The sequence below is a fragment of the Balaenoptera musculus genome, chromosome 8, assembly GCF_009873245.2.
Source record: "Balaenoptera musculus isolate JJ_BM4_2016_0621 chromosome 8, mBalMus1.pri.v3, whole genome shotgun sequence".
In the NCBI taxonomy this organism is placed as follows: domain Eukaryota; kingdom Metazoa; phylum Chordata; class Mammalia; order Artiodactyla; family Balaenopteridae; genus Balaenoptera; species Balaenoptera musculus.
Window position 1 is genome coordinate 29955683 of NC_045792.1, and position 11566 is coordinate 29967248.

The following is an 11566-nucleotide window of genomic DNA, read 5'->3' on the forward strand; positions in this document are numbered from 1 at the left end:
GTGTACCATCTTGATATTCTTATCTGAAAACGTAGAAGTAGCTACTTTCCTACAAAGGGGAAAACATTTTTGCCAAGTGAAGTGAAAATTTTACTCTTCCCACAATAGCCATAAATATGCTGAGGCCGTTATTTTGCCAGATGGTTTTTGAGACCCTGCTGAAATAAGAGAAGCCCTCATTTTATATTTCCCTCAAATTCTACCACAAACCACACTTCTTGGGAGGAAAAAAAGTCCCCATGTAAACATGTTTACCTTTAACTGACTAGAAAGTTGAAACTTGTCCACAAATGATGACTCACCATCATAGGCCTATAAAAGTAAAGGTACTTGCCTGTGGAAAAGCAGCAGCCTCCAGGCACAACCATTCAAGATGCACCCAGGTGTCCTGGCTGCCTTCCTCTTCTTGACTTGGACTCATTGTTGGTCCCTGCCTCTTCCCAATGATGGAGATTCTGACGATTTGTCCGAGGAAGACTTCCAGTTTGCAGAGGTAGAGTATTTTGCCAATCCCAATGGTGTGATACATTTCATAAATGTCCTTTTCTTTTAAAAGAGGATCATTTTGGTCTCTTTCCTAGAACTACCTGAAATCATACTACTATCCTCTGAATCCTGCTGGAATCCTGAAGAAGACGGCAACAAGCTCTGTGGTTGACAGGCTTAGAGAAATGCAGTCTTTTTTCAACTTAGAGGTGACTGGCAGACTTGATGATAACATCTTAGACATCATGAAAAAACCAAGATGTGGGGTCCCTGATGTGGGTGAATACAATGTTTTTCCTCGAACTCTCAAATGGTCCAAAATGAACTTAACCTACAGGTAAATCATAGACTATCTTTCTTTAATATTTGTTATATTTTGTAATATCAGATGTCTAATTTTCAGCACAAGCTACAGGTGACAGAACATGTGTGGTCCCATTGTTTTACGTAGGCCTTAGATATTAAACTGGAAGTTAAGTAGGTCCAGGAATAACTTTAATACTGTTGATGAGAATATCTCATAGCATCTATTATTGTTACATAAACCCAGCATTACTTCTCACTGCAAATCTCAATTTATTTCTTTCAGATATGAAATCAAAATAGAGGTAAAAGTAGTTTCAAGAAAATTTGCAGATGCAGTAATCAGGCATATTTATTATAACAGTGCTAAAAATGGAGAGTTTCATTCTCTATGAACTTTACAGAACTATTTCATTTGTTTAGGCTATAGTGATACAGAACTTTTAGCATGCAGTATAAGCTTTATTAAACATCTAAATACTTTAAGATGTCAAATGGTCAAATATTTGGAGATACTCAAATATCTGATTGAATTCTTCATTTTATAGTCTTTCTATGGCATCATAATTAATAAGTTCTTGGAAACAATGGACCTTTAGTAGAACTTTTAGAGAAGCCATTGCATTTTGAGTAGAAAAGCAGTATTCCAAGAAAATATATTCTAAAATAGCTTTCACCTTCCAAAATTTTGATTGAAACTTTCTCTGTTGAATAGAATTGTGAATTATACCCCTGACTTGACTCATTCTGAAGTTGAAAAGGCATTCAAAAAAGCCTTCAAAGTTTGGTCTGATGTGACACCTCTGAATTTTACCAGAATTCACAGTGGCACTGCGGATATCATGATCTCTTTTGGAACTAAAGGTAATGATGCAGAATTTTTATATTCTGCTCCTTAATTGGCTCCATTCTTTTATTCCTTCTTTCAGTTATTCATTAATTTTTACAGAATTCAACAAAAATTCACCAAGCACCTGTGCTAGGCACTACTTCATATAATTAGAGTCTTAACTCTTGTTTTTGTGTATAGAGCATGGTGACTTCTACCCATTTGATGGACCCTCTGGTCTATTGGCTCACGCTTTTCCTCCTGGACCAAATTATGGAGGAGATGCCCATTTTGATGATGATGAAACCTGGACAAGTAGTTCCAAAGGTAGTATTTCTTATAAAGATATAATTCATGATTATCAGATTAGATTAGATTATTAACCCATTAATAAGAAGTTTAAGCATACTGTAAATTATATTTGGTATTTGATCCTATTTTCCAAAAAAGTTTAACAAGTATGATAATCTTCCACTTATTAGTCTCTACAAGTGACATTTCTATAAGCCAATATGAAACATTAAAAATGAGCAAAATCTACTAAGTCTAGTGGCTCAAGGGATACTAGCTAACTTTGAAACAGGATCAGAATGCTTTCTGTCAACCAAGGTATTATTATTGTGGATTACCTTTGACATGTTGAAGAAGTACAGTTTATTACAAATATAAATCTAAAAACTATTAAGGCTAAATATGTAGATCATAAATGAGTTGGATGTGAGTTGGAATTTTTTTTCCTTGTAGAAATATTAATGGCACAAGTGCAGTCAAATTTCTGTTCTCTGTTATATGTTACTTGCTTTAGACTTGTCTATATCACTGATTTTACAAATACCACTCTAACAAATCAATATAGTGTCTTACTTGAGAAAGCATGAGACAAAACAGATTAAATTGTATTTACAAGAGCAAAATGAAACTGACTGTTGAGTGAATTCAGTCAGTAGTTGAATCGTCAAGGCTCAAAAGAATTGGGAATGTTAATTTAGGCAGAAAAGCTAGATTATCCCAACTAGGACTTAATTTTGGAGCTATATGGACTCTTAGTTGTGAAAATTAGAGGGTAGCCTTCAAAAACAGCTACTTTTTATTATTCATTTAAATAAAAAGAATTATTTTTCCAAGAAGTAAAACTGGGCCTTGAATAGTCAATGTCTCAATGCTTACATCTCCAATCTGTCTTTGGAAGGAAAGGTGAGAATTTATATATTTAAGGTCTGAATATTTCACAGGTAAGAATGATTTTAGGAGGAAAGAACAACACATAGTATTGTTAAGACATAGTCACAGTAAGCTTCAGTTTTTGGTTCCTGCATAAATTCTGGGTTTGAAATATTTAAGTGAAATGAATGAAAACATCCACAAGTCAGGATTAATTTTTCAACTGAAGGCCAGGAATGGTACCCACTGCTAGTTATTTCAATGAAGAATTACTTGTCATTCAGATTATCATGAACTTTGATCACTCTTATGGTCTGCACAATTCACTAAATTTGTTATACATTTTCTTCATGTATAGGCTATGATAGCAAAGTGCATTCAAGGTCAAATTGAAACCACTGGCTCCAGCTTTCATGTGTTCTTTTTCTTTTAATATTTTATTATTTTTTTCCAATTTAAATTACCAGTATTAGGAGGCTCAAAAATTGGTGGAAAGAGTGACTAGAGGAAATAATGTAAATACATTGACATAGTAGTCTTCGAGAATAGAGGAAAGTTGGCCAATCACGTCCAGAATTTCTGTTTCTTTAAATTCTAGAGTCTAGAGATATTCTGGAAAGGATCATTTGGTTGGAATTTGCTCCCAAGTAGATTCCTGGAGATCCTGTTTAATGCATCCTCTATGCTTGGTCATTATACCTTTGGATGATGCCTCCTATTTAGATGATGTTCTAGGCAGTACCGTAGATATGTATCACCCTATATTTTTTCCCATGAGTTTCCAGTTAAAGTCATCACTGTCTACTTTCCTCATCTGACATGAGAAAACAAAGAGCAAATCAGGATTACTAGTGTCTTCACAATAAATCTTTTTTGATTACTAATCAATGTGTTGGTACTCTGTGTAGGCAGCTATAATCAAAGACAGCACCAAATTATTTATAATGATTAAATCAATGTTTTAAATCTTCCTTTAAGCCACTGAATATTAACTTTAAAATGTGAGTTAAATAGCCAAGAAAGAGAAATGGTGACATACCAGATAGATGAGGAAAATAATATTTATTCTGTGAATTGGTCATTGGAGGACATTTTTTTCTCAATTTCTTTGTTTTCTTATAGGCTACAACTTGTTTCTTGTTGCTGCCCATGAGTTTGGCCATTCCTTAGGTCTTGACCACTCCAAGGACCCAGGGGCACTCATGTTTCCCATATATACCTACACTGGCAAAAGCCACTTTATGCTTCCTGATGATGATGCACAAGGGATCCAGTCTCTCTATGGTAACTATTAATTTACCAGTTTAACAGCAGAAGAGATATATACATTTATTTTCTAAATTATTAGTGAATTTACCATTACCAATATTGCTGTCCTGGTTTTGTTATTAAAACCTGGGGAAACACGCTCATTTTTTCTTTCCGAATCAAACTACCTGCTCAAGTAGAAAATATTCCATTCTCCAAAGTTTTTGCAGAATGTAACTCCTCATGTTTGTATTTTATACATTGCAAGGTACATTTGATACCCTCACAATACCTCTGACATCAGAAAGGGAAATATTTTATTCACCATTTAACCAATGAAGAAACTAAGCCTGTAGAGTTTAAATAGTGTATCGATAGCAGCACAGCTGGGTGAAACACAGCTGGATAGTAACACAGCTTTTGGGGTAGCTTTTACCCAGCTTATACAGGGAGAAAGTGAGATTTTAACCAGCTTTTACAAAATCTGGGTATTCTTTCAACTACTCCTGTTTGCCACAGTAGAAACCATTCAAGTGGCCTGTGTTAGTTTTTAACCAACATCTACAGTGGCCATTTGTAAGAATCTGTTCCTTTTTTTTCTTCCAAATTTTCAATAATATTTTCAAAATAATTAAACTTCAACCCAAACAAGCAAAAGTACCTACCATAAATGGAAGTAAAACCACAGTACACAGTCATCAGTGTAAACACTTCTAGAACACAGAGCTCAGAAAACTAGCTCAGGCCACCCCAACCTATTATTTTCCCTTCTGGATTTAAATCTACTACAGCAGCTAGTGTAGCCACAGGCAAGAATTTTGCAACTTTTACTATTTCTACAATATCTTGACTGAGGAACTTAATGATAGAACTAATAGGACCTATTTAGGGAAAAATAAGTTTAGAATTATTTTATGTACTGCACCTCTTCTGCACTCACGTGAGCTGGTGGAACATTTCCCAACATGTGGCCAGTCATACCAGAGTGGCTGAAGACCTAGCTTTTCACTGAGATGCAGTTGTGATGTGGTCAACTGATAAAGCGACATGAGCTGATGCTGACAGCTGATAAAATAGGCAAGAGAAAGACCCCAAATGAGGGCTCCCACAGAGATAACATACCACCAGAAATGACTTTGAGAGGAACGTGTTTCTCAATAGAAGTCCGTCAATAGGTTGTGCAAAGCATGGGGAAAATTTCCTCAAAGTCTTTTCTTCCCCCCTACCCCATTTCTATCACCAACCTCAAGAAAGCTAAATTTGTAGCTGAGATGATTCTCAAGGGTCTTGAAAGATGAAAACAGAAGGAGAAGTCCCGTAGGCAAGAACTTGGTAACCATGGAGGAAGAAAGTAGGATTACAGGTTCTTTGGAGCATTATGTAAGGGTGGCAGGACTTACTGACCTTTCTGCTCTCCATTGGCAGAATCAGGTCATCCTCAGTAACTTCCTTCACTCATTTCATGACTGCAGGTCCAGGAGATGAAGACCCCAACCCTAAACATCCCAAAACGCCAGACAAATGTGATCCTTCCTTATCCCTTGATGCCATTACCAGTCTCCGAGGAGAAACAATGATCTTTAAAGACAGGTACTCTTCATATTATTTTATAAAACCTGCATGTAACAAACATTTGTGAAGCCATGTCTTCAAATTGCCAAAACATGTGGTCAAACTTCCAAAGAAAGGTGAAGTTAGTGAAAATAATAGAACTTTGGGTAGTTTATTTACATATATGAGAGGAAATAAATAACTGATGGATAAATGTTTTACTTTTCAATGGATAATCTTGGCATTGTATAGCTTCCTTTTACATCTTTGGTTGTAGTTTTTCTTATAAAGACATATTTACAAAGTAAATATAAAAATACAATTTATTTATTTAAAAACGCAGTTATTGAAATCAATTACCATATTAGTAAGCTGTTACTCATAATTCCACATGAATTCCTTTTGATATGGAAAAACTTTGGTTCTGGTAACATATATTGGAACTTAAGAGAGGAAGCACTGTACAACCTAAATCTATAGGTGATGAAAAATGAAATACTAATTTTTAATTTTGATATTGTTTTAATATCCTTACTTGTTCATTTGTTCATCTATTCAATGAATTAATTGTTCCCTCATCTGTGATCCTATAGCATTCCTACCTCCTCTACTATAGCTTTAATTTCATTGTGCTCCAGTATTTTCTCATATATCAGTTTCCCCAGGCCATGAGATCTTGGGAGCATAGTTTGTGTCACTCATGTTTTCTTTACAGAGCCCAGCACAGTGCCTGGCGCATTTGCTTGCCACTTGCAAGATATGCAAAATTGAACAAAGCATGGTCCCAGCCCACAAATGACTTGGAGCCTTCACAAAGGCTCTGTGAGATTTTAGACTTCAATACTATAGGATAGAGTTAAGATAGCAACAGCTTGTTTAACTGGCACTTAAGGGAAGTGGAAATCTTTCCCCTTCACGGATGCTAGGGAATGGTTGTGTCTAACTTACCTGTATTGATGTGGAGACAGGTGGCTAGCAGGATAGACATATTGTACTTGAAAAAATGATGGCAAACTCTGCATTTTTACTTTTGTGTTAGATTCTTCTGGCGTCTGCATCCTCAGCAGGTTGACGCAGAGCTGTTTTTAACAAAATCCTTTTGGCCAGAACTTCCCAACCGTATTGATGCTGCATATGAGCACCCTTCCCATGACCTTATCTTCATCTTTAGAGGTAATCTTTCCACCAGTGAGACCTCCCACATGTCCAGAGCAGGCAGTGATGAACTTGATGCTACCAGAGACTTAATAAAATGATTGTTGTCAAAAATACACCTAAATTAAGAATCGAGTATAACAAAATGGGAACCAGAAAGCACCTGAAACCTTTCTACCAAGTGTCCCCAAATTTGATAAGTAAAAAGTCTACGTTATTACTTATCATATCCACTCTTTATTTCATACCAATCATGTCAGTTTTTTTCTCTTATTTCCTCTTAAAAATTATTTACTAAGCAAATGTTATAACAATGTACATTTTGAAAAATTGAAAAAAATTATCCGTAATTCCCCTTCTGAAAAGTCAACTTATTTTATTTTCTCACTTTATTTTCTAGTCTTTCACCATATGAAATATGTATTTTAAATATTTATATTCATAATGTATATACATTTTAATATTCTACTTGTTCCCTTGACATAGGTTCTCAAATTGCTATTCCAGCTTCATGATCATAATTTATAATGGCTACATAGCATTTTACTGACATTGTTTCTATTGTTTGACTATTTTAATTAATGCTATAATGAAGTCACTTTTTAGAGAAGAAAATAATTTTCTACTGGTATAAAATTTGAGTTTTCAAGTTAATTTCCTATTCCTACTGTGCTGCTTATTCATACAGAAATCTTAATGTATTTTTCACCCAGTTCCAAACTTAATATTCAGAGGTAACAAATTGTCAAACTAATCATGATATTTAGTTGGCTATACTTACAGTTAGGAAACTGGCATCTTAAATCCTTTTTTTTTTGTTTGAAGAATGTGCATATTTCTTTGTTTCATAAACATGGTGACCACAAACACTGACTAATTTATTTCTAAATGTGCAAAATGAGTCTTTCTTTGTTAAATATCTACTTATGTGAGTTTTAATAGATTCCCTTGAATAATAAAACAATTCTTTTACTTATTCTAGGCAGAAAATTTTGGGCTCTTAATGGTTATGATATTCTGGAAGGTTATCCCAGAAAAATATCCGAACTGGGATTTCCAAAAGAGGTTAAAAAGATAAGTGCGGCCGTTCACTTTGAGGATACAGGGGAGACGCTCTTCTTCTCCGGAAACCAAGTCTGGAGGTATGGCAGCCATATTTACTGACCCATCATCTTGTGTCATAGAGGCAAAGTGAGTCTCAAAAATCTCTTGCTACTTAAAATTATCTCATGCAGTATTTTAAACGTCATACCAGTCATTCATTTCTCTTCCATGCCAGCTCCAGCAGGTAGCTCCTAACACAGGTATTTAAAAGTCTCAAGCTCTCTTGAAAATACACATATAATTCTTGCCCTTTCTGGGCCACTCTTCTCTTTCTTAGGCATTTGTTGTACTTCAACCATGGCACAACTCTCTCTCTTATTTTGACATCTTAATTCCTTGTAATCTTTCTCCTGGATTCTCTTTCTTGTCATCCTCTCCTAATTTACATGGAGCTTCATCTTCTGTGGCCAGAGAGGACACAAGAATAGGTACAGGAAAAGACTGAGCGAGAGAAGGCTACAATTTCTAGTCTGTTGATTCATTGGAGAGGTTGGCCAGAAAGCTGCTAGGCTTGTAGTTTGTGAAGCCAGCTCCTTTTGAAGAACAAGTAGAACAGGAATATTGAAAACACGTGTAGAGCTCAAGGCAGCATTGACATTGGCAATATTTATGAGCCCAAATCCACGTCTATATTCAGGGATGATTATCTCATAGGTACACAATAGTTGAAATTTTTAAAATGGTAACTTTACTCCCTCTATACACACACACATATATATACACTCACCATATATATATATATATATATATATATATATATATATATATATACATATATACACTCATGCATGCATGTGTACACACACACACACTCTTACATATCATCTTTACCCTTTGGTTTCTTTATTTCTGATAATGACACTTACAACGTTAAATATTACTGCCAGGTTCTACCTGCACTAGTGTTCCAGTCCGTTTACCCTATATGAGGTCTATGGCTCCGTCAAGATGGATTGCTTACCATATCTCAAATGCACTGTGCTTTTATCTCCCCATAACCTTCCCTTATGAAATTTTCTTTGCTAAAGGTCTTTCCCTACATCTCTTCTCTTTGGAAATTCTATCCACTGTTTAAAGTTAACTTGAAAGTCTTTCTTGATCACCCCATTCAAAGTTATCTCCCTTCTCATGTAACTCCCATGACATCTCATGTTTACTCTCTCATGATGTTTAGCCGCTATTGCCTAGTGTTGCAGTTTTGTGTGTATACGTCTTAGCTTTCTTGATAGTGCAGTGGTTCTTACTTTTTATCTATTGAAACATACCTCAAAAATATAAAAAACTTTCATCAATAACAGTAGGAATATTACATCACAGGAGGCTGTTCTCTTAGGTTAATTTCAGAGTGTGTTTGGTTGGCTAGGGTGTGAGCATGTGCAGAGGAAGAGGAGTATGGAATATAAAGTTATGAGAGGGGAAAGCTGTGCTCCTCTTCCTAGTTTTATTTCCACTGTATGCCTCTATAACTTTTTAGTGCAGAAATTGAACCTTAAATAGTTTGGCATCCGTTACTGCACATAGCAAGTTGTCTTACACATAGTGGGAGCTCAACAGATAATTGTTCAATGCATAAACATATATTTATTTCACTCTAAGAACAATTTCCTAATAATATACTTTTATAACAGCTATGCAAATTTTGAAATGGAAATGAGCTTATAACTGTCTTTACAAAGATGGTCTTTAGGCAAGTCAAAATACCTCACCAGGTATCCACTATGTACTCAGTATTATAATTCCTAATTTTAAAAAGCTACTGGTTGTTTCAAATGGACTTAAAAATTTGAAACTTCTGTCAATTTTGAAAGCTTCCATTATATCCATTGTATTATTTCTAAAGTAATTTACCTACGACCTACTCAAGAGTTTCTTTTTCTTATTAAATAGCTATGATGAAGCTAACCGTATGATGCATAAAGACTACCCCAGACTAATAGAAGAGGACTTCCCAGGAATTGGTGATAAAGTAGATGCTGTCTTCGAGAAAAATGGTAACTAGTTCCATTTCACTGACCTTAATGGAGGGCTTCTGTAACCCCTTGAAATAATTTCCTTATAAAGGAATTTTACACAGAACTTAGATGTGCTGATAAATGTCTGGCAGTTAAGGGATTACTCATTCTTGTGTGACTACTTACACAGACAGCAAACAAAAATTAATATGCTTAGAATAAATGAGAATTTTACTTAATGACTGCTAATTCTATGAATAAAAGATGCCAAATCTTAAACACTACCTTAAATTTAAAGATATTAAGATGCAAAAAGTATAGTTCAAATCAGGGGTGGAGTGGGGAGTAATTTATATATGAAGACCAATAATCATAGCTATATAATGATTTTTTGCTTGAATTATGGAAAGGGATGTTATCTCTAACTTACAAAAAATAACCAATATCAATAATTCAAGCATCAAAACTGGAACTCCTGCCAATACAGCAATTAATTCGAGGTGACAGTTTAAGAGAGCTGGAGACATTCATACCTCTCCCCCTCTTTAAATTATAAACAATATATTAAAGCATTAGTAGTATTTATAAAGATAAACACTGGAATGTTAAAAAAAAGTGAATCTAACAGATTGGGCTTTTAAAGGTAGCTAGAGTAAAACATTATTTTCAAACTCTGAAATTTTCTTTTTGGTCTTTTTCTTATAGGTTATATCTATTTTTTCAATGGGCCCATACAGTTTGAATACAGCATCTGGAGCAACCGTATTGTTCGTGTCATGCCAACAAATTCCCTATTGTGGTGTTAAATGTTTTAAAAATATTGTTATTTAAATCCTGGAGACCTTTTGGGATAATGCTTCCAGATGTTTTTGGGGGGGGTCATGGGAGAGGGAGAGATATCAAGGGAAAGCCTAGTTCTGTGAACAAGCTTCAGTAAGTTATCTTTGAATATTTAGTATCTATACAGCTATGCATGGGGGTGGAACCACAATGAATTTTAAAGTCATGAAATTCATTAAGGATCACCTAATTCTTGTGTGCTATACAGAAGCAGTAGTTGACAATATTCAACATCAAAAATGGGATATATGGTCTGTCAAAGAGAGTTAACTTAATATATTTATAAGGAAACTTTGCAAAGACATAAAAGTAAATCACATTTATATAATTAATGAATCATCTTTACCAAATAGTATAAAGTCGTATGAAAATGCAATTTTAGGGGAGCGTATGACAGCCATACACAAACAACAATAAACCAAAGGGAAATGTCTGTAATAAATATACTGTAGACAACTTTCCAAAGAAATAACTTGGGCTTTTCACTAAAAATATTTGGATGTATGTGCCCCTCTTCATTCAGAAATATCAGAGTCACTAAAGATATGAGACAAAGACTAATGGTGAGGACAGCAGATGTGGCCTTTGTATTGTGTTTAATTTTCACTATTGACAAGGACTACTCTCAAAGAAGACAAATATTTCTTTTCATATTTATAGAAGACAAAGAGAGATGATCTCTCTTTGTATGAAAATATTTCAGGTCTTTCAAAAATATCAAAGTATATTAAAATTGTTAACAAAATGATCTAAGGCCACAGAATCACTTTTTCATAAATCATCTGATTATTTAAGGCTAAAAGTAGTGTTTTAACCCTATTTCATCTAAACAATTGTTTTAATTGTCCAGTTTACCTTGGGTATATAAGCTATTTTTGAAAGAAATAGACTAAAATATATCATAAATTGGAAGTATATATGTTAAAACAGAGATATC

At 34.5% G+C, this 11566-nt stretch overlaps 1 protein-coding gene across 1 annotated transcript; it reads left to right on the top strand.

The window, feature by feature from the left end:
• Positions 1–373: 373 nt before the first annotated feature.
• On the top strand, positions 374–10690 carry MMP13 (matrix metallopeptidase 13). Its single transcript, XM_036861070.1, has 10 exons — positions 374–493; positions 582–823; positions 1505–1653; positions 1820–1945; positions 3902–4063; positions 5500–5617; positions 6618–6751; positions 7716–7875; positions 9725–9828; positions 10495–10690. Exons 1-10 carry the CDS (start codon positions 374–376, stop codon positions 10593–10595), a joined length of 1416 nt encoding a protein of 471 aa, XP_036716965.1. The 3' UTR covers positions 10596–10690.
• Positions 10691–11566: the final 876 nt, after the last annotated feature.